The following is a 27,315-nucleotide window of genomic DNA, read 5'->3' on the forward strand; positions in this document are numbered from 1 at the left end:
TTTTTTTTTTTTTTGTTTGTTTTTTCTCTTTTGTTATTTCAAGCAGGACCAAATGTCAGAAAAAAATGCTTCTTTTTCTCAATCATTAATTTTTTTTGTCCTTTTTAAAATTGTTTATTGTTATTATTTTTCTTTTAAATTGATTTCTGCAGGCAGTAATAGTAGGGTTTGGTGTCACCAGCAAGCACTCCTGCGTGTGGTTGAGAAGAGTGTGGCGTGTCCCGTCCGCGTGGGGCTCTGGGTCGGCTTCCTGCCTGTGTCCTCCGCCCGCGGCCACCGCGTCCTTCACCAGGGAAAGGGTTCAGTTGAGATGATAAAACTCATCAATAGAAGCGGTTTTTTTCTCCCCGTTTTTCTTTTAAAAATGTTATTATTATTATTATTTTCGTTTGTTTTTTCCCCCAAAGTTCTCCAAAAAGGGCTGAGAGGACTCGGCCGCCCCCGGAGCCCCTGGCGCGGGGAGGTCGGGGCCGGGCCCTCGACGCCGGGAGGGTCTCTCCCGGCCGAGGGTGGAGGGACCCCGCGCGGCCCAGCCCTGGCCCCGAGGCTGGGCCCCTGACTGGCGGGTTCTCGCCCGCGGTGCTGGGCAGGTGGCGGCGAGGCGGCCGGCCCGGCGCGCTCCTCCCGGCGGGTGTGTGCGTGGGGTGCGTGGGGGCGCCGGGCGGGTGAGGGGCCACCGCGCCCGGACTTAGCACCAATCGTCGTCGCTCTCGCTGTAGGGCTCGTGCAGGCCTTTCCGGGAGCCCGGCCCTCGGGGCCTGGCCACTCCGTGGACCGGGTAGTAGCCGTTGGGGAGTCTCCGGCCGTGCCGGGAAGGCGAGGCGCAGGCTGGGCCGTGGGCCCGGGGAGTCCTGGGCGATCGCCCGGCGGCGCCCGAGGACGTGTGTCGCGGGAGGGGTGGCGCGTCGTAGGGCCCGGCCACCGCCTCCTCGCCGCCCGGGCCGTCGGCCTCGTCGTAGTCGGAGCCCCGGTAGTAGCCGTGGTGCCGGGGACCCGAGGGTCCCTCGGACATGTGCGGACCCGACGTTGGCCACCGGGGCCCTCCATGGCGACAGGCCCTGGGGGACTCGCTCCTGGCGGGGCCCGGAGCTCGCCGCTCCATCCCGGGCGAGCGGCTGCTGCCGTGGCCCCCAGTGGCCGGCCGCTCCCCGGCCAGCGGCTCTGCGGCGGGGCCCGGGTACCTCCGAGGGCCGCTGGTGGCCGCCCGGCCCGGCCTGGCCGCCGCCGGCTGCTGCTGCTGCTGCGGGGCGCCCGGGGCGCCGGCCTTACGGATCACGGGGGAATAGGACACGTGTGGCCGGGGAGTGGAGGGGGTCTGGGGGAGCTGGCGGCGCCCCCGCCGCGGAGTGCTGGTGCCGGACGTTGAGGGGGCTGGGCTTCCACTGACCGAACTACTGCCCTACACGAAAATTGAAACAAAGGGAATCAAAAAAAAAGGCACGACGAAATCAACCAGGAGAGGAGACACAGGAGGCGGCGGGCGGCCGGACGGACGAGGGGCCGGAGGGGGAGGGACACAGGACACCGAATGGAAAAAAAGGAGAAAAGCCACAGCCACAGGAGGAGGGCGGAGACAGGAGGGGCCAAAACAACACAACAAAGCGGGAGAGAAATGAGAGATGGAGTTTTGTAAGTCTCGGGCTCGGAGCAGAAGTTCCCAATTACTCACGGCGTCCAAGGGACAGAAATCATAATCGAAACGAAAGGGAGGCGGGAGCGGGGCAGCGCGGCGGGGCGCGGGGACCTCGCGGCCACAGCCGGGGAGCAAGCGGGCGGCGAAGGGAGCGGGGCGCAAGGGCCACCCGCCCGGCCCGGAGGCGACGAGGCCGGGTGCGGTCGGGCCGCCCGGTGGCTGGGGGTGGGGGCCCTGCTGCTGCTCCTCGCCCAGCCCCGGGCCCGCCTGGGGTCGCCGCGTGCCACACCCACCTGCCGGTGCGCCATGTGCTCTCGGCCCTCGCTGGGCGAGCGGGACCAGCGCTGCTCCCGAGCCCTGGCCCGACCGTGGTCTGGCCGCTCCTGGGCGTAGCGCTCCTTGTCGGGGGGCGCGGGGTGGTGGTGGTGGTGGTGGTGGTGGTGCTGCCGATGCTTCCGGTCCTTGGGTCGGCCCCGTTCCTGGTCCCGCTCTTTCGATGGCAGGTCCCCGGATTGGGTGGTCATGCTCAGGTCCGTTCCTAAGCCTGGGCGGGAACACAGACGGACCCGCCCCGGGGACCTTCAGGGCCGAGGAAGGGGCAGGGCAGAGCGTGCACGCAGGAGCCGCTCAAGGGGTCCAGGGCCCCGGAGAGAGGAGAAGGCACGTCTGTGGGCAGGGCATGCTCTGGTGCCCGTCCCCTCTTCTCCCGCTCCACCCGCCTCCCCTCCAGGGCTCTGCCTCCCTGCACGTCCCTGTGGCGGCCCACCTGTGTCCACGTCGGTGTAGCGGCCCAGGGAGCGCTCAGAGGTGCGGTGGCCGCGGTCACGGTCCCGGCGGCGCTGGTGGTGCCGCTGGTTCTCCTCCGGGGGGACCCGCTCCAGGGAGTAGTCCTCCAGGCGCCGAGCCTTGGGGCCCAGCACAGACGCCGAGCGCTTCATGGGGCTGGTGTCCGAGATGGTCTGGGTTGGGGGACAGGCCGTGGCTGGAGTCAGAGGCCAGCGCAGAGAGGTGTGGTTCTTTCCCGCCCCCTCCAGGCAGCCCTGCTACTGGACCACCACCTGAGGTTGGGTTTTGGCCATCTGGGGAGTGGATGCAGGGGTGCGCCGGGGTCCTGGAGGCAGCCTGGCTAGCCTGCTCCAAGAGCGAAGCCTGAGGCCCCCTCTGTCCCCAGACAGGGCTGCTCTTTCCAGGTCCATTCTTGGGTTCTTGCCATGAGGTCCCATCTGGCCCCCACACCTCCCACTGGTTCTCAGGATCCCCCAGCCCTGGGGACCCAGCCAGGGTTGGCAGTCTGGCTGAAGGGAAGCACTACCCCTGCAGGGTGCAAGCCTGGGCAGCAGGTCCACCTGCCTGGCTGCCACCTGCCCTCCAGGGACGGGAAGAAACCCAGCTCCCTGCACCCCGCTCAGCACCTCCTTGGCTAAAGGGCTGCTCTCTTCTGACCTCCTGACTCTGGCACCAGCTGCCCAGTCCCGGCTAGCGGCTGCCCTAGTTGAGGCCCTGTGGCACCCATCTTGGCCTGCAGCCCTGGGTCAGGCCTGACCCATGGAGGCCTGTGGTTCCCTGTGGCAGGCGGAGGACGGCAGAGGAGAGGGCGTGGACCCCGACCCTCCTGCAGGATCTGGCCAGCCGTACTGCTGGAGGCCCTGCCTGAGGCAGGAGCTGAAAAGGACTTGAGGCTGCAGGGCTGGGGGTCCATGGTGGAGCTGGAGGAAGGAGCCCCCCAGAAAGAGGTGCAGGTGAGCCTGGGCGCCTCCTGCTGGGAGGCTCTGAAGAGGGAGCAGGTGGGGTGGCCCCTGCACACACAGGACACAACACACGAGGAGAGGGCTCCATGGGGGGGAAGGGTGGCTGCAGAGAAAGGTGGGCCCAGGCGGCCGGAGATGGGGGGCTGCCACGAGGGGGGGTGGGGAGGAAGAGGGGCCGGAGCCCAGCTGGGGCGGCAGGCGCGGTACCTACACTGAGGTTATTCCCACGTGGCCGGCCCCTTCTCCTCTGTCACAGCCCCACGGGATGGTGCACACAGAAAAAACAGAAAGAAGAAAATAAATATAAAAGGCCAGGAGGAGCGTGTGGGTGTGGAGCATGGAGAGGTGCCGGGGAGAAGGAGAAAGAAAGGTTAAGGTCTCGGTGGGCGAGGCGGCTGGCTGTCCCCCAGCGGGTACAGAGGAGACAGACAGAGACGCAGACAGATGGCGTAGGCAAGACATCGACAGATGGGGCGGACTGGCCACGGCCCCCTGGCCCCTGCCTCATGCAGTGTGGGGACCCTGGCTCCAAGGGAGGCTCAAAGCTTCCAGGAGGTGGCCCTCCGCTGCCTTTGTCCCTGTCCTCTCCCAGAGCCCAGCAGCTAAGTCCTGAGTCTAGGGAAGGGGCAGCCACATGCACTGAGTACCTCCCTCCTCAAGTTCACAGCCGCCAGAGGCCAGGCCCTTGGGCTACCCTGGCTCAGCCAGGCACAGCACAGCCTTCCGCCTGGTGCAGACAGCCACAGCACAGCACCCGGGAAGCTTGCCCCAGCCAGACATGCCACCCTGCCCACCCGGCCACAGCCCTCCACCTGGCAGGCCGCTGGGATGGGGCAGGGGGATGGCTCCTCCTGCCTCCGCGTCGGGTGGGCCCCAGCAGCTGGGCAAAGCAGCCACGCAGACACACGCAGCAGGCACACACGCTGTCCCGCAGCACCACGGAGACCAGACAGGAACACGAACCCCAGTTGCCCAGACCGCCCAGACCACCCAGACGCTTTCCTGGGACCCACCAGGCCCCTAGTGCAGACCCACGAGTGTCCGCGAACGGTAGACGCCGCATGCGTGTGCGTGAGTTCCGGGCGGCCGGGTTTCCCGGGGCTGGGGACGGAACCCAGCGTCTGTGACCGCCCCAGCCCCGTGGCGGCTCACTGGCCTTCTCGTTCCTTTATAGCGGGGACTGGACCCAGGCCGCTCCGCCACGGCGCCGCACCCGAGCCTGTTCTCTCGTTTGTGGACAGGATCCTGCTAACCTGCCCAGGCTGACCTCGAACATCCATCCTCCTGGCGCAGTGCCCAGGGCTCCAGGAGCATGGCGTGCACCCCACCTGGGCAGTGGCTTTCCTGATGGCAGCTCCCCCTGGGCCTGGCTGGCCCCCTGCCCTCCGCTCCCCTCCCTCAGCACCCAAGCAGGGCAGAGGAAAACCACTTGGTCGTGACCACCGCGCTCTGCCTGGGGGCGCGCTTCCCCTTCTTGGTTCCATCAGGAGGGGTCAGGAGGGCCAGGAGGGTCGGGGCGCCAACCGTCAGGGGCCCGCATGGCGGAGGGGCTGGGCGCGGTGCTGCCCAGTGGGGCGGCGAAAGCCCTCACCTGGTTCTCGGCGGGGAGGCGGGGCATGGAGGCGGCCCGGGCCTGGCCTTCCATGGGGAGGTAGCGCTCGCCGTCCGAGTAGCCCTCAGTGCCCATCTCGCGCATCTCCACCGACTGCAGGGGCAGAGGGCGGGGCGGGTGAGCCGGGGCGAGCCCTGCGGAGCCCAGGGGCGTGGTGTCTGCGGGGGTGCTTGCGGCAGGCGGCGGGGGCACAGGCACCTGAGAGTTGGGCTGACTGTTGGGCATGTCGGTGGGGGGCCCTCGTTCCGGGCTCCAGGTGCCAGTCTTCTGGAACATCTCCTGGGCCCGCTGGGTCACCCAGGACGGACTCTCCTTGAGGCCGCTCTCGTGAGCCATCCTGCGTGGGGACAGGCCAGGTGGGCGGGGCGCTCGGGGGCTCCAGCCTGGGTGCCGGCACCTCCCCCCGCCGGCGAGAAGCACTCACAGGCCTCCTCCAGGGTCCAGCTGGGTGGAGGGGAGGGCGTTCTGCCCGGGTCCCCCCTCCTGCGTCGGGGACGGGGGCTCCATGCGCTGGAACATGAGCGGGGTCCGGTTCTGGGGAGGCAGAGAGCAGCGTGTGCGCACAGGGGCAGGGACGGGTGGGCACAGAAGAGGGCGGGCGGGAAGCTCCGGCTCGGCCAGGCTAGCAGAACAGTGGGCCGGTTTCGGAGGGGCTTGCAGCCCAGCCCGCGGCGTTCCAGAAGTCCTCTCTGGTCTCCTTCTCTTTTTTGCAGTGCTGGGGATGGACCAGGGCCTGGCACATGCTCAACAAGCCCTCCATCACTGGGCCACAGCGCTGTCCCCCAGAAGTCCCTGTTGACACCCTGAGTCTCGTACTCAGGTCTGATCCATCTAGACTCTTCCAAGTCCACCCGGAACTGTACCACATCCCACCCCCACCCCCACCCCGGGCCTCTCGTGTCCCAGTTGGCCCGGCACTGGCACCTCCCCCAGGCCCCTAGCACCTGCCCTGGCTCCATCCCCCCACCCCAGAGCCCCAGAGGGTGTGGAGCACCTGAGCCAGATCTGGTCCCTCCTCTGTTCAGGGCCCTCCCTGGCTCCTGTCTCACTTGCAGTAAAAGCCATTTGTTTCCCTGGACCTGTGAGGCTCTGCCCTGTCACCCCTGCTCCCTTTCTTCTGCCACCTTTGCATCTCCATTGTTCCCTGACCTCTGAAGGCACAGTCCAGGCTCAGAGCCTTGGCACTGGCTGTTCCCTCCTCCAGGGATGCTGTTCCTGGCTATCCTTCCTTCCCATCTCCTCTGTGTGTGCCTACTCCGAGGGTCCCTGGACGTCCTCCACGCTGCTCTCATTGCCCCTCAGTGGGTCCACTTTGCCCCCTGGCACTAATTATTTGCCGCCAGATCTGTTCAGCCATTTGCTGCTGGTGACACGTCCCCACCTAGAATGGCTGCCCTGCCCCGCCTCCCAGCACCGGGGACAGCACCTGCACACGCGGGCGGGCATCAGGTCTGTGCCCAATGGCCTAGTGGCATCTCAGAAACGGCCCTGCTTGGCAGGGACCTGCCCTAGTTCTGGTTGCTTCCTGCGGTCACCAGCAAGCCCGTCTCCAGCTTGGGTGTCCCAGCTGGGTGGGCAGCGTACCTGCTCCTCCCGCATGGCCTGCAGCTTCTTGGCCTTGCTCTGCCGGTAGTACTCCATGATCATCATGGCCGCGTAGATCTTCCCCACCGTCAGGTCCGTGGCTGGGGGCACGGGGAGAACTCAGGGGTCGCCGAGCCCACCCTGGCACCCTCCCCAGGCTTCCTGTTGGCCTCCCTGTCTGTCCCCATGGGTCCCAGTCCGGGGCAGGCACGGCTCTTACATTTGTGAGGTGTGACCAGCAGGTCGAGTGTCTTCTGGGACAGGTTTGGCCAGATGGCCATCATCTCCTTCCGGAGCTCTGCATCCATCTGCTGCTTGTCAGCCCCACCTGCAGCGTGGGGACAACAGATGCTGACCGCCTCCCCGGGCTCCGGCAGCTTCTGGGACAGCTGCCAAGCCAGCAACTCCCTAGGGTGTGACCACAGCTGCTCTGGTCCCCTTGGAGTCTCCAGGGCCTTGAGCTGGGCCCAGAGGCAGTCCCAGGCAGTACTGGTGGAATGACCACGTGTGCCCTGGTCCTTGTGGAATGGCTTTGTAGGGAGAGTCCAGTGCTGCAAGGGCTCATCAGCTGAGGTCCCCATCCTAGTTCCCGCTTACCAACTGCCTGGCTTACGTCCCTAGATGCCCCTCTCTCTCTGCTGGGGATGGAGCCCCTGTCTTGTGCATGCTGGGCAAGCACTCTGCCACCGAGCTAGATCCCCAGCCTCTGTCTTGTACTGCCAGGTGCCTTAGTCTCCCCATCTGTGAAATGGGGATGCCAGCAAGTCCTTCCTCTGCCTGGCTGTTTGAGGGCCAAGGGCGTTAATGTGCATCCAGCCTTGGGACAGTGGCTCCCATGGGGTCGTTACTGCAGCAACATGGTTGGAATGTGGGTCGCCCCCCAAACTCATGTTGGAATTTACTTCCTCCTCTGAGGTGTGAAGAGGTGAGCCTCTAGGAGGTGACAGGGGTTAAACAAGGCCAAGAGGGTGTCCCTGAGATTGGATCCTGATGGCTTCTTAAGGCAAGGGACAGAGAGCAGAAGTCACGCAGCTGCAGGGGCCACTCTCCATGCAATTGGTGCCAGTGTTGCTGTGGGGCTCTGAAACTAGAAGGTCATCACCGGATGTGGCCCCTTGATGCTGGGCTGCTGGAACTGGAGCCCAAATCGCTTTTTTTCCACGCTGGGGTGGAATCGGGGCCTCCTGCAGGCTAGGCTAGCGCCCTGCCACTGAGCCGCACCCCAGCCCAGAAGGGCCTTTGTGATCATGCGCAGGCGAAGCCCAAAGCTCAGGTAAATTTGGAGTAAAGGCGCTGAAGCCAGGGGGAGTTAAACTGCTGCCCATCAGGCCCACGGGAACCAGGGCTCCCTCCGCTCCCGCTTCTGCTCCGCATGCGGCCACCAGAGGGCGCCGCGAGTCCGGAGTCGGGCCGCCTCCCTCCGCGGCTCCACCTCAGGGGAATCGAACTCTCACCCAGCGCTCTCACTGCTTTGCCCGCGCTGCCGAACCCTGCGGCTCCTCCTCACTCCCCTGCGGCCACGCCGACCTCCTCCCTGCTCCTTAAACGTGCCCAGCACGGGCCTGCTCGGGCCGTCCCACGGTCGTCTGTGCGGCCTGTTTCCTATGCGAGCGTCGTTTCCTAAGAGAATCGGCGTGCCTCCCTGTCCTCTGCTCCTGCAGTGTCTGCTCAGATCCTCTTTCGAAGAGGCCCCGCCGACCTCCGCCACCAAGTACCCCACCCATCACTGGACGCTTCGGCTTTTTCTCTTTTGAACTAATGGGGTTGTTCCCTATCTCGCCGCGAGAGGGCGCGCGCGCACGGGTTTTCACCTTTTAATTTCTTTTTGGTTTTTGGTCACAGGGTCTCTCTGTCGCCCAGGCTGCCAACCAACCCCTGGGCTTAAGTGATCCTCCTGCCTCAGCCTCCCCGGGGCCACAGGCATGCAACACCGCCCCTCGCGCCTGCCTTCCCTTTCTTTCATGGCCGCAGGGTCCGGAGATGCCGGGGTTCTGAGGTCCTCCGGGCCGAGGTGTGTGGGGGTGGGGCCGATCGGTGGGCCTCGGCTCGGGTTCGGGGTCCAGACTTTTGGGGATGACCTGGGATGCCTTTCGCACCTGAACCTTTTCTTCTTTCTTCCTTTACTGCAGCACGGGGCTGAGCCCAGGAGGCCTCCACCTCTGGCTACACCCCCAGCCCTGGCTGTTTCTTTTGAGACCTGTTCTCCCCAAGTTGCTGAGTTTGGCCTGGAACTTTCGATCCTCCTGCCCCAGCCTCCTGAGGAGCTGGGAGTACAGGCGGGCACCACTGCACCTGACTTTAGGACACCTGTCATAATTACTGTCAACGAGAATCAAATCACAAATATGTTTCCAGCTCCTCTGGGAGCGAAGGGCGCTTCCCACTGTGGTGCACTGAACTGTGTCCCCACCGCCTGCCGAAGTTCATAAGGTGAAGCCTTCACGCACCCGCGGCCACATTTGGAGATGGGACCTTGAAGGGTGTGAGGTCAGTGGGGCCCTAATGCGAGGCAGCTGGAGAGAAGACAGTGTGCCAAGGGGCGGGGGGCCACTGCAGGCCCAGGCTAAGGCCAAGGACAGTGCCCTGCGGCCCTGACCTCTGTCTCCAGACGCGGAGGAAATCAAGCCGGCCCAGCCGCCCAGCGTGTGCGTTAGTCCCACGCCTCTCTCAGCCTCGAGCGGGCTCCGACCTCACCGCCCACTGAGGCGGGGGCTGGTCTCCGCTGCGGGGTCCGGCGCCGAGCGGCTCGCTGGCTTCCACCCCACGGGTGCGGGGCGCACTGCTGGCTGCCCCAGGCGATGACCCAGGCTGCCTCCGCACTGCCCCTTGTCCGGGGCAGAGTCCCTGGCTGGGAAGCAGCCCTACTGTCACAGTGCTGTGCAGCTGCGCGCAGGCTAGCGGAGCGGGGCGTGGCCTCCTGCGAGGCGCAGGGCCCGAGGCTGAACTGCGCCTGCTCCTCCTCGGGTGCAGAGCTATCGCCACTGGTGGCCCCGGGCAGTGTCAGCTGAGACGGTCCCTGTCACCGACCAGTGTTGCCGGGGGTGCAGAACTGCCTCTGGCTGAGACCCACGGACTCAGGCTCCACCTCTGAACCGCCCCACCTGCTCTCTCTCTCCTCAGCGTTTGTCCCCCAGGTGTTGACTCTGCTTGGGTGGCGCCCCGCCCTCGCTTCAGGTTTGGCTGCTTCTCCTCAGTCCCGAGGACAGGAGGTGGCTCTTCCCCTGTTGCATCCCAACTGCCGAGGGCAGGGCTGGGCATACAGTGGGCACTCAATGAATGCTCTTTTCAGGGCTCATGGCTGCCAGTGGCCGGCTGAGACAGTGTGCCAGAAGCCACCATCCTCAGCCCTCGTGAGGGTCCAGAACCTTTAGGGCTGCTGCAGACTGGGTGCTCGGGCAGCGGGGCTCCAGGGCTGGCCCCTGCAGCCCCTGGGAGGGAGACAGTGGGCCCCCGACTGGGCGGGTGAGTGGGGCAGTAGCCAACATCTGAGCTCAGAGCCGGGCGCACTCCCTCCTCCCTCCCTCTCCTCCTCTTTCTTTTTGGCGCCTGGATTGATCCCAGGGACGCTCTACCACTGAGCTACATCCAGTCCTTGCCGGGACAGGGTCTCAGTAAGTTGCCAGGCTGGCCTTGGGCTTCTGATCCTCCACGCTTATCTTCCCAAGCTGCTGAGGTTACAGGCAGGCAGGTGCCAGAGGGCCCGTCCAAAGACAAGGCAAAGGCATTCCTGTCCTGGGCATGCTGTGTGCCAGCGCTGGGGACAGTGCGGCCCCAGGGGTGCCCTGGCAGGGACTGGAGTCTGTCACTGCTCTGTCCTGAGCTCTGGTCCACCACGGTTAGTGCCCTGCAGGGGTGACCAGTGCTCACAAAGCTCGTCAGCATTGGGCTGGGTGCGTGATGTGCCAACGGGCTAACGTTTGCTCAGGCAGGTGGCAGGCTCTGCCCAGGTGGCCTGGGGTGGGAAGCCGGAGGAACGCCTGAGTCCTTCAGAAGGGGGCTTCAGGGCTGGGACATAACATCTAGGATAAAAGACGGTAAGGAGAGAATGACTTCCTCTAGATTCTCCGGGAGGAGACCGGAGAGGGGCAGAGGCAGGGATGGAGAGGGCTGCCCCTGCCCCGGGGGCTCACAGGGCAGGCGAGACACAGGCTGAGAACTGAGGACTGAGCCGTACTACCTGTGGCCCTTCTGGCCTGCTTCAGAGGAGGCTGGGGTGCTCAGTGCCTGGAGGGAGCAGGTGGCCCACCGGGAGACCAGGGCCTCCGCCCTGTAGCCCAAGGAACTAAATCTGCCTGGACGCACCGGAAGTACATTCTTTCCCTGGCCTCAGAGGACAATCCCTTGGCGCTGGCCCTGGGAGACCCCGAGTGTAGGGCTCCGCTGCAGCCTGGGCTTCCCACTCAGGAACTGCCGGCTGGTAAATGGACGCTCTGAGCCCCTGGCTCTGTGGTATGCTGCAAGGCTAATACAGGACCAGGGTCAGAAGGGCCGTCACCTCGCAAGGTCCGCAGCGAGGACCTTCCCCTTGCACAAGCTGCCAGCATGCTGCTGTCTGCGTGAACAGCAGAGTGGGTGGCCTTTGCCAGAGCTGGTGCCATGCTATTTTGGGACTTTGGATATATTCAACTGGGAGCTAACTAAGCTGCTTTTCTTTATAAAGTACTCAGCCTCAGGTTACCTCATGATAGTGACAGAAACTGGACTAACATAGGCAGGCCATTATTTCCAGTCCACGGTCCTCGGAGAGGAGCCTGTTCAGAGGTGAGCTGGATTAGCTGCCACCTCCGCTCCAGTCGCGACAAGGCTTCTCCTGGCTTGGAGACCAAGTCAGTTCGGGGCAGCCCCTGGTGGCTTCCCCTTTCTTCCCCTCCCTCATCCCGACCTCAGGGCCTTTGTGCATGCTGGCCCCTCTGGCGGGGCACCTTCTCCCCAGGCATCCTCTCCTTCCTCAGAGCCCTCTTGGGGAGCCCACGTTTCGAGGCGTGTCCGGCATGTGAGACGCACATTGGGAGTTTGCAGTAACAGAGACGACGCAAGGGGCAGCTCTTCCCGGCGCCGTTTCCCCACCGGGTCCTGCCTGCGACCGCTCTGCCCTTACCCTTGGCTATCTTGATGTCCAGGGCTGTGCGGATCAGAGCCATGAGGGTAGAGTTGAAGTGGACGGTGTTGTCATCCGCCACGGGCAGATCCATCCGCAGGAGCCTCTACAGAAAACCCCGGGTGAGGGCCATCACTCTCAGGTCCCTGCGGGTCCCCGCGCGACCACACCCACTGCCCCAGGGAGCTCCAGGAGAACTCTGAAGGCCGTGACCCCACCCTGATCACCCTCCCAGCACCGCTTCCTGATCTCCTTCGGAGGCCGGGCTGCAGGGAGGGCGCCTGCCCCGCTGCACCCCATCAAGTCTCATGGGCTGGAATGGAGGCCGGGCCTCCCGGGCTGCCTTTCCGCGCCCTGCCCCAGAGTTCCCCTGGGCAGCTCCATCCCACGCGAACCCGAGAACGAGCACAAGCCCATCCCGACGCACGTGCAGCAGCAGCAGAGGTCCGGGCCACAGCCGCACCCGCCCCGCCCCGCTCGCCAGACCAGGGCAGACCGGTGGGCACAGGCCACATTCCTCCAGAAGCAGCAGGCAGCGGCCCCCGCGCTGGGGCAGGCCCCTCGCAGCATGCAGGGGGCTGTGACACAGAAAGGCACAGACAAGGCGCATGCAGACGGAATCTCGAGACTCATTCATAGCTCTGTGGAAAGTGTATCTGGGGGCCTGGCTGCGCCTGGGCTCTGTGGGCACGTAGGGAAAGGGCGGGGCATCCATGGCCAAGGGAAGATGATACTCCCTGCGACCCAGGCAGGGGCTCTGTCCTGTGCTCAGTGGTGAGGGAGGGGGCCAGGCTGGGGTGCACCAGCCCAGGCTGAGGTGGACCAGGGATAGGGCAAGGTTGGGGTTCGCCAGGGATTTCCCATACACATGGACAGGAAACAGAGGGAAAGAGCATCGGGGAGGAAGCCAGGAATGGGAATGGAGTGGGGGCTGGGGCAGGACAGAAGAGAGGTAGTAGATAGAAGACAGGGTGGAGCTTTGTGTACAGCTGTGCAGGTTGTACACTGCACAGAGGGATCCCCACCTTAGAAATCTTGGATCTGTGTATCTGAGAGTTCCCCCTCAGTTAGCATAAAAGCATCGTGTTTTCACCACAAGGGTGGACCACAACAATCACCCAGCAGACTGTTCTGTGGAAAGGGTGTCCTTTCAAATTTGCACAAAGGTGCCTTAGAGGCTGTGCATGGAGACCAGGTGCAGAGGGCTCTGCTTCTCTCTATTGTGCACACACACGCTCCGAGAAGGGACACGAGGAAAACCAGAGCCCCAGTGGCCGTGCACACCTAAAATCTGTTACTCAGAGGCTGAGGTAGGAGGATGGCAAACTCAGGGCCAGCCCAGGTAAGTTGGTGAGACCCCAACTCAAAGTAAAAAAGGCTAGGGCGCGGCTCAGAGGCCGAGGGCTCTGGGTTCAGTCCCCAGCCCCAGGGGGAAAAGCTTGAGAGACAGGGACAGGCAGGGCGGCCTTGTCCTGGTCTCCACAGAGGAAGAGGCCAGGGGAGGCTGGCAGGCTAGGTGAGGGGGTGGATGTGGGAGGTGGGGGGGCAGCCGCAGGGGGCAGGAGTAACGCAGACAGCAGGGGACACGGGATCACATGGAGAGGGATGGGATGGCGGGGTAACGGTTCTGGGCAAGGGGGTCCTCAGAGGTCATCCCTGAGCTTCTCAGGACGAGTGGAGGGACAGAGCATCTGTCCTTGGGTGCCAAGGGAGATTCCAGGACGGAGGCCAGGGTGGCCTGGCCCGGCCGCCTGGCGGCAGGCCCCTTGCACCCTCAGCCAGCATGCACCCCCCGGTCGGCCCCGCCAAGGCAGCGTGCATGGCCTGCGTCAGTGTGCCACCGTCCGGGGTCCAGCTGCGTGCGGCCCGCCTGCCCACTCTGGAACAACGGAGAGGCCGGTTGGGGTGCTTTGGGGCTGGGGAGGCATCTCTGGGGAGGGGGAGGCTCTGGGGAGCATCTGAGCCCCAAGGCCCTGAGTCAGAGATCAGCGTCAGGTGAGTGTGGAGGACCCGGGGCCTGGGGGCTCCAGTGCCACACAGGAGGGGCAGGGCCTGCTCTGGGGGGCGGAGATGCAACTGTGACTCCCTTCCCTCCCCCGGCATGTCGGCCATAATGGAGTCTCAGAACACGTAGACACTCATCAGAAAAACGACACAGTGTGCTGCTTAGATTACAGGGCGGTCAGGGGCCAGTTACTCAGGGAGAAAAGAAAAGAGAGGAGGAGGAGGAGGAGGAGGAGGAGCGCTGGAAGAAGACTCGGCTGGCGATTCTGTTCAGCACTGAAAAATCCCAGTGCGTGGACGTGGGTGGTCAGCAAAGGTAGACTACCTTGTAGGCCACTCTGGCCGGACACTTCTTCCCCAGACCCAGGGGCGGAGACATGTGTCTCAGCATCTGATACATGTCCGGGTAAGGCATGCGGCCCCTGGCAGCACCGAAAACAGAGAACGAGGGGGGACAGAACCAAGGCAGGGCGGGAGCGGGAGAAACAGAAGAAAACCCAAAAGAACCGGAACAAACAACGAACAGATAACCAAAAAATAGGGAAAGGAAAAAAAAAAAAAAAAAAAAAAAACCAAAACAAAATTAAAAAAAAACCACACGAGCCGAAAAAATAGAGAAGCAGAGAACGGTAAAATAGATATTTCAAACAAATGGAAAAGAGGAGGAAAAAAATGGAAGAAAAGGTAATTAAAAAGGATTATTTCACTGCTCACAAGCAGGGAGAGAGAGGGAGGAGAGCAGTCAGCCTCCGCTGGCACCCAAGGGTCCTGGCGGGCGCCTGAGCCGCGCGGGGCTTGTGGTCATTTGGAAAGAGGGGCACGTTCTCTGGTTTGGCTGAGGCTGGTCTCTGAGGGGCTGAGGTGGGGAGGGGAGCCGGGAGGGGTAGGGCGGTGCGGTGCCCCAGGCGGGCTGATCTGGGGTGCCGTGGAGACCCGGTGGGCAGTCTGAGCTGAGAGCAAGCAGGGATGGCTGAAGGGAACAGACGTGTGTCCCATGCTTCACCGGCTCTACGCGCTGCATTCTGTCGGCTAAGTTTCTAGTTCAATGCGAGAGGGGGCTCTGTTTCTGAGAGGTATATATATATATATACGAAATATATATATGGAGGAACCCCAAGCCACACTCATTCCACGGATGCTAGCAGGTTTTAGTGGAAGTCAAACCTTGCAAGCAACCCTATGAGGACATTTCTTGCCTAGGCCGAGAGGGGGAGAGATTACACGCAATAAACTGTACATGTCCTTATAGTGAATCCGCCCGCTGCAAGGAGAAGACAGGGGTTAGTGAGGCCCGGGCCGGGCTGCCGCGGCGTCCCCAGCCCGCGGCCAGGCTGGCCCCTCCTGGTCTCAGGAGTGCTGGTGGCTTGGGACCAGGAAAGGTCCCTGGCACATTCCGGGGCACTGCAGACCCTGGGCGGGCAGGGGCGGGGTGCTAGCTCGGGTGCCTCCCCCCAGCCCTGGGCTTCTTGCCTCCTCCATAATCTATGTGGCCTACACTGAGGGGGCTGGTGACAGAGAGGAGGGGACAACGGCCGACCTAAAATCAAGAGGAAGAGTTAGGCACCCGTCACAGCCAGCGCTGGGCTTGGCCCAGCCTCAACCTCTGGGGGCTTGTGGGGGCTGCAGGAATGCAGAGGCCAGGCCTCCCGGCCAGGGCAGGGGTACAGGAAGGCGAGTTCCCGGCTGTGGAGGGCCCCCAAGAAGCTCTTTCAGCGCCAGCCCAGTCCTTGGCGGGGGGTGGGGGTGGGGCGGCGTGTGGCTCTGGGCCTTCTCAGGGGGCCGCCGGTTGTCTTGCAGGGACTGGGTGCCGAGTGGCTCTTGGGCCCAGGCACTAGGTGCAGCTGACCTGAGACCACCTGCCCGGGTGGCCAGCCTCTCCCGCACCCCCATAGTGGAGGCTGGAGGCCCGAGATGCTGAGCTGTCCTCGTCATGAGCCGGCGGGCTCCCCAAACCCCGTCACCCCCTCTCTTCTCCTAGGAGCCTGGGGCTTTGGCAAGGGTGAGGCCCTGGGGCACTCGGTCCCCTGAGCCAGGGTCAAGGTCCTCACTCTCCTCTGGACCAGCTCCGTGAGATCTCTGCTAGAGCCGGGGCCACCGCCCAGCTGCCCACGGCTGGCTCCGGGAGGCGCGCCACGAGGCGGAAGGTTCCAGACGAGTCCTTACCAAGCTGCGGGGTCGTACTCCGCCCAGACGCGCACGTACTCGTCCAGGTGGTGGGGGCCCAGGATGGAGGAGTCTCGGGTGAGGTACTCGAAGTTGTCCATGATGACGGCGACGAAGAGATTCAGCATCTGTGGGGACCCCCGGGACGGAGTGGGGTGGAGAGGGAGAGCTGGGTGGCTGGCAGACAAGGCCCACCGAACTCCTGCAGGGGCCAGGGACGGAGCGAGGCCATGGGCACAGTGGAGGCGCTCACTGACCCAAGCGGGACCAGCGAGCGTGCGTGAGGGTGCAGACGGGAGGAGAGAGACAAGACGGAGACGGCGCGGGGGACTGGGGTGGCCAACGCCAAGGGGACCACCGCGTGGGAGGCCCCGGGAGCCCCTCAGCTGCCCCACAGGGCCAAAGTGCGACACTCATCCGGTCTCCAATGGGAGATTCTGGCCCTCTCTGGATGCCGGCAATGTCTGGTGACATTTTTTGGTTGTCACCACTTGGGGGAGGCACAGGGCTATCGTTTGCATCTCGAATGTCCCCTCAGACTCATCCTGATGCTCAGCACTGTTCCCAGGGGGGCTAGGGGAAGGGACTGGGCCACGAGGCCCGACCTCATCAGTGGGCGGAGCCACTGCCGGGGGTCACGGATGACCTCGTGGAAACCGCAGCAAGTGGGGCCTTGCTGGAGGCAGGAGCTGCTGGCGGCAGGCCCTGGAAGGGACGCTTGGCCCCCGGGCTCTTTCCCTTTCTCCCTCTGCTTCCTGGCTGCCATGATGTTCCGCTCCTCACAGGCCTGTCCCAAGAGAGCCAGCTGCACGGAGACCGAAGTGTCTGAAGCCATAAGCCAAAGACACATCGTGCCTCCTTCCAGCTGATCTTCCTGAGTATTTTGTCACAGCAACTAAGGGCGGACTAACGCGGTCCTCGGGCGCTGTGGGCATCTCGGCTGAAGTCGGGACGCCCACCCTGCAGACCCATCCGGCCTCCAAGGTCAGCAGGATCCAGGGGGAGACTCGGGTTCACCCAAGTGAACGCCCTGGAGGGAGCGGGTCAGTGCGTTCTAGAGAAATCCATTCCGAGTGGGAGACGGGTCCGCAGACTCACCAGAAAGGAGCAGAGGAAGATGAAGGAGACGAAGTAAAAGTAGGCGAACTCGTTGCCGCAGTCGGCTGTCAGGATGCCGGAGTTCTTGTCGCAGGGCTTCCCGCTGAGGCAGGAAAGCATGATGTTGTGCCAGGCCTCGCCGGTGGCGCTCCTGGGGACAGGGAGGGGCGTCAGGGCCGGGGCACCCGGCTCGGACCGGAGGCCTCTCCTCTCGGGAAGGGGCGCCTGCGGGCTGAATACTGGGCTCTGAAGCTGGACGCGCGGGATCTGCCCCGGGTCCACCACCTCCTTTTCCTAGGAGACCACAGCGGGACAGTCTCGGCCTTGGCTGGCCAGTGAAGCCCACGGGGCTTTTAAAAATGCTGACGCTGGGTTAGGAGCACGCGGGCGGGAGGGCTTGCTCAGCGGCGGGAAGCTCCATCCCCAGCCTGGGGTGGGGGGTGGATGCTGGTGCCCCAGTGCTGGGGTCCTGGGGCACCTGCCCAATTTCAAAGCTCCCTTCCCTCCAGGCCACCCTCCTCTGTGAGTATTTCCCCCTGTGCCATCTGTGCCAGGCGAGGCGGTCTCCTCGCGGCCCTCAAATATGCCACCAGCTCCCCGGCCACAGGGTCTTTGCACCAGCTGACCCCTCTGCCTGGATACCCTTCCCCAGACATTTGCACAGCTCCCTCCTTTACCTATGTCCCTCTGTCACACCTCCAGACAGGTGTGACCTACGGATCCTCCATTCCTTCCTTTCTGGTGTTAGACGAATTTTTTTTTTTTTTTTTTTTATTGTGCAAAATACTTAAATTGACCATTTTAATCACTGTGAAATGTTCAACTCAGTGCCACTAAGTACGTTCCCATTATCATGTAACTGTTCATACCGCCCACCCAGAATTGTTCCTTACCCCCCACTCTGATGGCATTCAGTACTGACTCCCTGTTCTCTCCCAGCCTGGCACCCACTGTTCCAGTCCCCAGCTCTGTGAATCCACCTATTCTCAGTGCTTTGTGCAAGGGGCACAAACAGTATTTCCTTCTTGGTAGTTTTGGGGATTGAACCAGGGTGTTCTACCACTGAGGTACTTACATTCCGCTACTTACATTCCCAGCCCTCTTGAGACAGGGTCTCCCTAAATTGCCCAGGCTGGCCTTGAACTTAGGATCCTCTTGCCTCAGCCTCCGCAGTAACTGGGATCACAGGCCTGGGCCCCTACCCCCTAACTCCCATTCCCTGTTGATCAAACATTTTATCTCCAGCTAGAATATTCTATAATTTTTTTACCAACTGTGTGTCTTCCTCAGGGGAAAATAAATTTTCAAAGGGCAGAAAATGTTTTCCCCTTCTCTCTGCGGTATGCCCAGTTTCCGCAGTGTGCCTGTCACACAGTAGCTACTCAATAAACCTCCGCTGAATGAACGCAGGCGCTCTAACGTGCTGCCAGGCTTAAGAACCAGACTCCACCAGGGCTTCCGCCAGCCTCAGACTCCTCACGTGTCGGATGCGGTGGTCAAGATCCCCCACTTGGCTGGGGTTGTGGCTCAGTGGTAGAACGCTTGCCTAGCACGGGTGACGCACGGCGTTCAACACTCGGCACCACATACAAATAAATAAAGGTTCATCGACAACTTAAAAAAAAAAGAACCCCCACTTCAGGAGGCAGACAGGAGGATCCCTGAAGAATGCCCTCGGCACCTGCCCTATCACCATCCTGGCGCCCCACATGCCGGTCCCAAACCTCGAGGAAGAGGAGGAGGAGGAGGAGGAGGGGGGGAGGGGGGGAGGAGGAGGAGGAGGGGGGAGGGGGGAGGAGGAGGGGGAGGAGGAGGGGGAGGGAGAGGGGGAGGAGAGTGGGGCACTGAAGAGACAGCGCATATTCCCCACCGGAAGAGAAGGATGTGGGCACACACACCCCCGCCCCCGGAAGAAAAGAATGAGGGCCCGCCCCAAGGGTGAGGCCACGCCCCTCTCACCGGAAGAGAAGCATGAGCGCCTGGAAGAAGGTCCGGAAGTTGTTGTGCTCAGTGATTTGGAACTCGTCCTCGTCACTGTCCTCGTCCTCCACGTCGATGCCAATGTTGCCAAACACCTGTGGGATTGAAGGGTGACCACCAGGGCCAGCCCCGCACCCCGAAGCCCGTGGCTTCAGGGGAACCAGCTCCATCCCTGTGGCTGCCTTTCTGATTTGGGTTCCATTGACCCAGTGCTGCCTGGGGGCGGCTGCCCTGCTGGGTGGGGCCAGTACTCACCTGCATCCCGATGATGGCATAGATGAAGAAGAGCATGGCGATCAGCAGGCAGACATACGGCAGGGCCTGGCGGGAGGGTAGGCAGTGAGTGGTGCTGGGCCCCTGGGCCGTACCACTCCTTTCCCCTGTCCCAGTGCCCCCCACTGGTCTGGCGGCTGCGCTGGCCACTGCGCTGGCCACTGGGGCTCTGTGATGAGCCTTCAGAGCTCTGAAGACACGCCAGGGATGGGAAGTTGGACAAGAGCCTGAAGATGACATTCTAGCAAGGCTACGGCACAGAGTCTTTTCCAGTTTGATGCACCTGGTGCATAGCAGTCTGCTCTTCTTGGCCCTGGGCCAGTGGCAGGGCCAGGGGCTCACCTTGAAGGACTGCACGAAGGTCCAGAGAAGAATGCGGATGGTGTAACCCTGACGGAGGAGTTTGATGAGCCGGGCAGCTCGGAAGAGGCGGAGAAAACTCAGGTTGATGAAGTTATTCTGGGGAAACGGAGGGAGAGGGGTGACCATCCACCCACCCCGAGGAGCTCAGAACTGTCACCACTCACAGAGGCCCCTACATGAAGCCAACCAACAGGAAAAAAGCAAGCCAGACCCCAAATAAGGAGGGAGAGGAGAGAAAGCACTATTAATGCAATGGTGCAGAGGGAAAACTCGAAAAAAGGAGGGACGTGAGGGAGAGAGAGGGTGGGAAGGAGGAAAGGCATCAACTCAAAAGCATACTCCCTCCCTGCCAGCCCCACCCGCAGTGGGGAAAAGGAAAGAAAAAGGGGAAGGAGGAGAAGGGAGCGGGGGCGGGGAAGAAATAACAAAAGATCAAGGAAAAGAAAATATATCCGAATCATCCAATCAGGAAAAAAATCGAGATGGTTTTTATTTCTCCCAACAACCAAATGCACTGAGACGATAGGACACAAGCGGGTCAAGTTGCGGAACCCATCACACGTGTACGATGCACAAACACCAGGGCGGGGGCGGGGTGGGGGGTCGCCAGCACGCTCAGGCCTGGAGGACATGTGCGGGTTCCGAGGGCATGTTACGCTCCGGGCCAGAAATGCATCTGTCACGGGACTCACCGGGCACTGCCCTGCCCTGCCCTGCCGAGCTGCCCACCCGCTCCTGCCCGCCCTGACCTCACCCCACGGCCAAGAGGAGCAGCGGCTGGAGCCAATGGGGAGAAGCAGAAGAGCATCTTTTCTTACCCCCTTGGCGAGCGGGAATGGGGAGGACGGGAGGGAGCTGGGGCTGTTCGGCTGCAGGGCGAGTCCTCGCTGCCCGCTGAGTCGGAGAAGATGCATTTGGGGCCCTCTCCCCCCTCAGGGATGGCTTCTCAGCTTCTGGGGCTGGGTGGAGTGTCACGGGACCAGGCCTGCGGGAAGCAGGAACGACTCAGCTCCCATGGGTGGGTGAGCTCGGAATCAACCCTGGGCCCACCAAGGGGCCGGTGCTGGGGGCGGGGAGGTGGGGCTGTCCCTGCCCCCAGGACCTCCCTGGGTGGACCCTGCCTTTGCTCAAAAAAGCGTCTGTCTGGTCACTGCCTCTGTGTCCTCCCACCCAAGCTAGAAGTGGAGCAGGAGGCCAGCTGGAAATGGTGGTCACAACCTGTGGGTGTTTACATGACCGTCCTGAGGCTTCAGGGGACACTGGCTGGGAGGCTAGAAGTCACAAATGAACCTGTTTGGCCAATGAGGTAATTTGTTGGGTCTGAGTAGTGCCTTTTTATTTATTTGTTTAAAATAGTTGACATCATTTAAAAATAGGATTTGGCTTACCAGTCTGGTTTTCTGACACCCCGGGCCTCGCACGGCTGCCCTGGAGGCAGGCCGCATGCTTCCCAAGGTCCCCTTGTGAAGCAGTGGCATTGGCTTTCCTGGTTTACTGGCCTCTGCTTGGCCCCCAGAGGTGTCTGAGTTGGAGATCCCTGCCTCAGGCAGACATGGAAACCTCCCATCACTGGCTAGGACCCTGCAGGGTGGAGGCAGGAGGGTAGAGGGTCTCCTGCTAAGAGGGACCTCAAAGGGAGTCTGGCCTAAGGGACTTGTAGGAGCCCCGATACAGGCCCCATGGCGAGGGTGAACACTGCTGAGCCCTCACTCCCAAATGGCACGGGGTGAACCATCCAGGGAGCCCCAGGAATCACAGCCGCCCTCCCGGCTTCAGATGTGTGCCAGTTTGGTCAATGAATTACACTGACATTTTACTTGGTGCTTCTGGGGCACGGGGTTGGGAGGGACCCCGTTACTGGATCTGTGTCTGTCACTAGCTCTGGCCTGGGAGCCGAGAGGAAGGGACTGGAATTCCAGGAATTTCTGAGGTTGGCAAGAGTCCTCTGGGTTTGCTGGTATCTAGGATGCTCTCCGGGATGGGGAAGGGGCTGGGGCCCTACCTGACCACACTGGGCCCAATCATAGTGACAGTGCCAAGTTCTCACACCAGCCCCCAAACCCAGTTTGGTTCAGAGAATCCCCTCTGTGCCCAACTGACCTGATCCCCAGCCCTGCCTGGCCACCCAGCTCCACCTGGGGATGGGGCCAATGGCCCAGGTGTCCCCAGCCCCCTCCCTTACACCCCCAGAGTACAAGCCATCCCTTCCATGGGGCGGATCATAACATGTGGACTCGGCGGAGCATGCAGAGGCAGGCGGGCCCTGGAAGCAGCCTCGGGGCTCAGGGTGCAGCCTGCCACCATGCGAAGAAGCAAGGGATCTGGCAGGGAGATGCGTGCAGACAGCATGCTGCCCTCTGGGAGCTGAGGGAGGAGGAGACACGAGGGGGGAGACAGGAGAGGTCTGGCTGGGGCGAGGGTCCTGGGCAGCCCTCATCTGCCTGTCTCTTCCGGTACCAAGCCTGCTACATGCCCAGCTTCCAGAACTCCCTCTTCCAGCTTCCTCAGACCCGCCCTGCGCTCCCCCACTGGGGTCTGTGCAGCTGGACACAGGCCCTAGGGGCACAGAGTCCTTATCTTTGTGGTCCTCTCCCTTCCAGTGACATGCTCAGAGCCAGGTGTCCCTTGAGCATGCAGAAGGACATGGGAGCCACCTGCCCAAGGGCCACACAGAAATTCTGCCCCCTGCAGACCTCACTTCCTGCTGGACCTCACCTCAGAGCTCCAGGTGCCCAATGCCTGCCTCCCTGGCTGCTTCTGGGCTCAGAGGGGACACCACGCCCACACCCGTCCTCTTCCCCAGGCCGCTCCCTCCTGGCACTCCCTGGCCTCTGTCTCCCAGTTTCCAGGCCTGCCCTAGGCTCTGGGCCAGTCTCCTCCAGCTCCCTGCTGGCTCCACTGTCACCTGTCACCTCTTGCTGGGATTCCTGGTGCCCACCTCCAGCCCTGCCCCGTCTCACTCTAGCCAGCCATCTGGTCTGAATCTCTCCAAATCACGTCACCTGCGTCAAATCTCTCCAGGCCTCTCCTGGTGCTTAAGCTAAGGTTCCACGGCATTGTCCCCTGGCCCTGCCTCCTTGGCCCTCTCTGGCTCTCAGAGTTAGCCTTCCTCTGCCCTCTTGGCTCCAGCCACACCCTCTCCCCTGCCCCAGGGCCTTTTCACACACTGTCCTGGGGCCCGGAATGCCCTTTTCTCCGCTCTCCACCTGGTTCATGCTGCTCAGCCTTCTGCTTGTAGTGAAGCTACAACTTCAAGTGGAGGTCAAGGGTCCCTGGGCCAGTGCCTGCCTCCCCCACCTCACTGCAGGCAAGGGGGCAGAGACGGTGGCTGCCTCCGTCCACCTCCCACTGGTGGTCATTAGCTGTTGGTGGAGGAGTGTGCTGTCCGCAGGGAGGGATCCAGTGCAATAGGCCACAGGGAGCCTTTCAGAGGGGCTCCTTGGTGGTGATGGACAGAGGGCAGGGTGCGCGGGGTTTCGCTTAGTGAGGGCGGGGAAGGAGCAGAGAGGGGGAGGAGAGATGGAGGCGTGTGTGTCCCCGGAGTGTGGGCCTGCAGGGTGCTGGATGTGACATAGGAGAGGGACTGCGAGTGTGCGCCCATGTGCGTGTACGATGTAGAGCAAGAGAGACAGAGGAGAGGTGGAGCGAGAGCAAGGAGGCGGCCATGCCTGGGCAGTGCCGTGGGCAGTGCCAGGTGTGCCCTGGTTGAGCACTGACTGTGCGCGCGCCTGCCTGTCCGGGCCACGGGGACCTCAGCTGGCCACCAGACCCGAGTCCGTCATTCTGGGTTCCCCTGTCCTCCAACTTTTGCTTGCACACTGCCCAGCCTGGAAGCCTCCCTGACTGCCCGGGAGCACCCAGTCTCTGTGGCTCCAGGCCTGGGAGCACTGGGCTCGCAAGGGGGCGAGGCTCGAGGCGAGGGCCCGTCCTGGGGCCGAACCGCGAGCTGCGGCGCCTCCGGGGCTGGGTGACCTGTGGCCGCCCTGGGGTCCTGGGTGGACACGGGGGAAAGCACATCCCTTTTCTGCAAATGACGTAAACCCACCCAAACGGAAGCCCTCCCCGCAGAACCTGCTAAAGACACCCAGGGGGGTTGGGCCTCAGGGAGGAGGAGGGGCGGAGACGGACAGACGGGGGCGGGGAGAGCAGGCACCCCAGGGAAGCGGGGGACGGCCATGCAGCGCAGATGCGAGATGCTCCACAGTTAATGTAAGGCATTTAGACTTCAGAAAGAAGTAACACCAACCGGATTCTAGATGCGGATGTTGAAGATGGAGGGGGGCGGGCGGGCGGGGGCAGTTGGGGGGCGGAGTTCAGCGTTTTTTAGGTTGATTTGTAACCAGTGCCAAAAAACCAATGGGTTTCGGTTCCCGGGCGGGGAGTGGGGGTGGTGGTGGCGGTGGGTTGGGAGATAAGTCATTGGTGTATGAACACACAGACCACGTCATGGATGAACAAATGAATTTCATAGTGCATTTTGATTGGATGAGTTTTTCAGACGGCGTTGTGCCAATATACAGTTTAAACAGCAGGCATGAAAAGAGACAAGACAAGAAACACAGTCATTATCCATCGCGCGAGGGCGAACCCGCGTCACCCCCCGGGACCAGCCCTCCCGGGCTCTGGCTCCCCTGGCCTCAGCTGGGCTGGGCTCTGGCCTCAGACCTGGTGGCCTTACCTGGGAGGCAGAGAGGGGCACTGAGACCTACTGGCTGGGACCTCGTCGCCCTAGGGGGGCCCAGACACCCCGCTGTCTTTCCCTCATCATTCAGAGCTGGCTCCCCAACTGCACACCCCGTATCCATGGCAACAATAGCAATAGCAATAATAATAACCACCATTAGTGAGGGATTTGTTTCCCGGAAGATTCTGTGCCAAGCCTTTCATGTCGATTGTCCTTGTTTGTAAGACCGTCGCTGCTCACCAGAACACCGGTCCTCTAGGAGCAGGACTTCAGCCTGCTGGTCTGTTTTGTTTTGGTCCCTGTTGATGCTAGTGCCACAACCATGCCTAGCACACAGTAGGCACTCAATGTGTGCATGAATGGGAGTCATGAAAGGAACTGATGGAGCTGGTTGCACCAGTTCTACCCACTCCGCAAGAGAAGAGGTAACACAAGTTGCCCCAAAGCAAACGGCTGGTGGGGAGGGCTGTTTGGCTACTGCAATGGTCCTAATGTCTTTGAATTGGCTCCTATGCCCTCCTGCCACACAGGAGAAGAGTTGGGGATCCAGCCCTACAGATCTCTTACTGGCAATTGGGAGTTTCAACCAACTTCCTCCACTTGCCCTGGGGAGCCGAGCAGCCCTCCCCAATTTCTTCACTCAAGGGGACATGGGTTTAAGGCCCTCTTGTGCCCGGTAGGACGGTGAGCAGTCGTGACTGCGGGCAAGCTCTAGGTCTGACACTGAGGATGAGGAGCAGGGCCAGGCCTTGCTCTCTGCAGGGAAGAGTGACCCAGTGGGGGAGCCTGTAGGGGGACGGGACTCCTCTGGAGAAGGCTTCAGGGCTGGGCAGGGGCTTCCAGGCTATGGCTGAAGGCAGGGGTGTGGGCAGGACGCCACCTGTGTGCCGGTGTGGGGACAGGTCTGAGTGCGCCCCTTTTCTGTAGCCGCACAGCCGTGCCAGCCTCCACGGAGGAGTGGGAGACGGACCCCAGGATCTCCTTCCTGAGTGGTGGGACGGGGACACCCCTGGGCTGCGGAGGCGCTCGCAGAAGCCACCAGGGCCTGGCTGTGTGACCAGAGTGGGTCTCTTCACTCCCTGCTGCTGCCCTTGGCCGGGGGAGGTGCTATGGGAGAAGGGGTGGGGAGGGACAGGTGGGGCTCTTGCCCCTGCGCTGTGGGCTTTGGTTTTGGGAGCGGCCCCTCCCCAGTTCAGCACCTGGGCAGTAACAGCTCCCCGTGGGGGCGGGACCGGGGCGGGGCCTGGGGCGGGGTCCCTTCTCCTTCCTTTCTCTTCCTCTGGGGAGTAGTCTCTGTCCCTTCGATGAAAGGACGCTGTCCTTGGGGGAAGTCCTCTCATGCTGAGACCAGAGTCTAACCAGGAGCCCATCCACGTGAGACGCTCGGCACAGCGACGGCCCTCAGCAGCTATTACTATTTTTATTGTTATTAGGACGCCATCGATCCCACCCAGCCCCTGGAGTCCACGCTCTTTGCCCTTCGGCTCCTCCTGGGAGGATCTCTTCCCCTCCCCACCATCTCCCAAGGGTCCCCAAGCCTGGGCGAATGGGCGAACAGCCAAGGAGAGGGCCTGGGACAGGAACTCTGGGGCCCAATTTTCCAGGAAAGGAAGGGCATTGTGACCTGAGGTCCAGGGACCTGGCCCTCTCCTGTGTGGGAGTCTCCTGGACCTGGGCAGGGGAGGGTGGGCGTCCTGGGGACCCTCTTAGGCCCTGGGAGTGGCTTCCCCGCCTTGGCCTGGGGACCAGGGGCGCCCTCCTGCCTGGGAGGCAGGAGGGGGTCAGCTGAAGCAGAGGTGACCTGCAGGTGGCCTCTCGCCCCAGTGCTGGGTGGGGCTTGGGCTGGGCTCGCCCTGGCTGCCAGCTCTCTTAGCACACTCATCTGCATTATTTACTTGTGAGTCCCGATACTGATTCATACCTAGACAGCGGAGAGGCAGGGAAGCCTGCCCCACAACTGGGCTTTGGGTGCTCCCAAGGGCTGCCCTGCCCCCAGGGGCCCCGTCCTCCCTGAGGTCCCTCAAGCACTGGCCCAGCCAGCTGTGCCTGTCAGATCCGTTGCTTCTGGACCCCACCCCACCCCCACCCCACCACAGCCCAGCCCAGAGTCTCCTGGGAAGAAGCTGGTGGGAGACTTACCCCGAACTCGGTCACGAGGATATCTGTGATGCTGCCCAGGACAGTCACAAAGTCGAAGATGTTCCAGGCATCGCGGAAATAATTCTAGGACAGGGACCCACAAAACAGAGGTGCCAAGGAGGGCTCCATGCCCCCGCCCCAAGGCCGGCCCAGGGGCACTGCCGCTGGCGTTGAGTGCCCAGGACGGTCACACCCACTCGAAGGCGTCTGCTGCCAATTAGGGCAGCTGGAAGGCACTGGCTGAGTCCCCCTCCCAGGGACCTCAGGCCTGGCCTCCCTCTGCTGGGAGGCTCCTCTGGGGCTGGGGCCATCTCTCCAGCACATCAGGGGCTCTCCAAGCCCCTGGTGCTTTATAAAGGGCATCACTGGGTTCCTCACAGAGATCCCAGAGGGAAAGATCGCCATCCACTTCCACGTAGAGTTCAAGGCCACGCCTGCCTGGGGTCAGCAAGCAGAGGTGTAGCCCAGATCTGATCCCAGGTGAGTCTAGGGTTAGGACCCTACTGTGCTTCCAGCACACCCACGAAGAGGGGAGACAGACCCCAGGTTCAAATCCCACTTCCACTACCAGAGCTGTGCAGCTGCGGGCAAGTGGCTTAATCTTTCTGTGCCCCCAACGCCTGATCTGGAGAAGGAAGACACAGCAGAGGTCCCTGGGCCTGGAACAGGGGCCTCGAGGCCTTGCAGGCACACACTGGGCTGTGCTTCCTGGCCCCTGGTGAGATGGAGCCATGCCACTGAGGTAGTGTGGTCGCAGTTTTGCCTGTGACCTGCACATCCAGACAGCAGCAACTGCATGAGCCTGGGTCCCCAGGTAAACAGAAGGCAAAAAGCCCCTCTGCTGGGTGTAAAAAAACAAAAACAAAAACCTTTGTTGATTAAAGCCACTGAGATGTAGGTTTTTTGTTACTGCAGCTTAACTTGACCTATCCTGAC

General features: G+C 62.4%; 1 protein-coding gene across 10 annotated transcripts in view; it reads right to left on the reverse strand.

Moving 5' to 3' along the window:
- Positions 1 to 438: 438 nt before the first annotated feature.
- CACNA1A (calcium voltage-gated channel subunit alpha1 A) overlaps positions 439 to 27,315 on the reverse strand; it is a 244,806-nt gene continuing 217,929 nt past the window's right edge. For 3 of the 10 annotated variants that reach the window (XM_079115382.1, XM_079115377.1, XM_079115375.1), the window contains 17 exons: positions 26,380 to 26,463; positions 19,536 to 19,652; positions 19,176 to 19,241; positions 18,900 to 19,015; positions 16,941 to 17,091; positions 15,843 to 15,970; positions 12,103 to 12,253; positions 11,676 to 11,781; positions 6,798 to 6,905; positions 6,578 to 6,678; positions 5,418 to 5,527; positions 5,192 to 5,330; positions 4,973 to 5,086; positions 3,593 to 3,628; positions 2,400 to 2,592; positions 1,927 to 2,177; positions 439 to 1,399 (listed from right to left, as the gene is read on the reverse strand). In XM_079115382.1, the coding sequence (XP_078971508.1) occupies positions 689 to 1,399; positions 1,927 to 2,177; positions 2,400 to 2,592; positions 3,593 to 3,628; positions 4,973 to 5,086; positions 5,192 to 5,330; positions 5,418 to 5,527; positions 6,578 to 6,678; positions 6,798 to 6,905; positions 11,676 to 11,781; positions 12,103 to 12,253; positions 15,843 to 15,970; positions 16,941 to 17,091; positions 18,900 to 19,015; positions 19,176 to 19,241; positions 19,536 to 19,652; positions 26,380 to 26,463 (2,682 nt within the window). In that variant the 3' untranslated portion in view covers positions 439 to 688. Of the gene's footprint in view, positions 1,400 to 1,926; positions 2,178 to 2,399; positions 2,593 to 3,592; positions 3,629 to 4,972; positions 5,087 to 5,191; positions 5,331 to 5,417; positions 5,528 to 6,577; positions 6,679 to 6,797; positions 6,906 to 11,675; positions 11,782 to 12,102; positions 12,254 to 14,004; positions 14,102 to 14,843; positions 14,941 to 15,842; positions 15,971 to 16,940; positions 17,092 to 18,899; positions 19,016 to 19,175; positions 19,242 to 19,535; positions 19,653 to 26,379; positions 26,464 to 27,315 lie in introns of all 10 variants that reach the window. The other 7 variants (XM_079115380.1, XM_079115379.1, XM_079115383.1 and 4 more) reach the window with 7 other exon arrangements.

Source organism: Sciurus vulgaris (assembly GCF_902686455.1).
Source record: "Sciurus vulgaris genome assembly, chromosome: 16".
NCBI classification, from domain to species: Eukaryota; Metazoa; Chordata; class Mammalia; order Rodentia; family Sciuridae; genus Sciurus; species Sciurus vulgaris.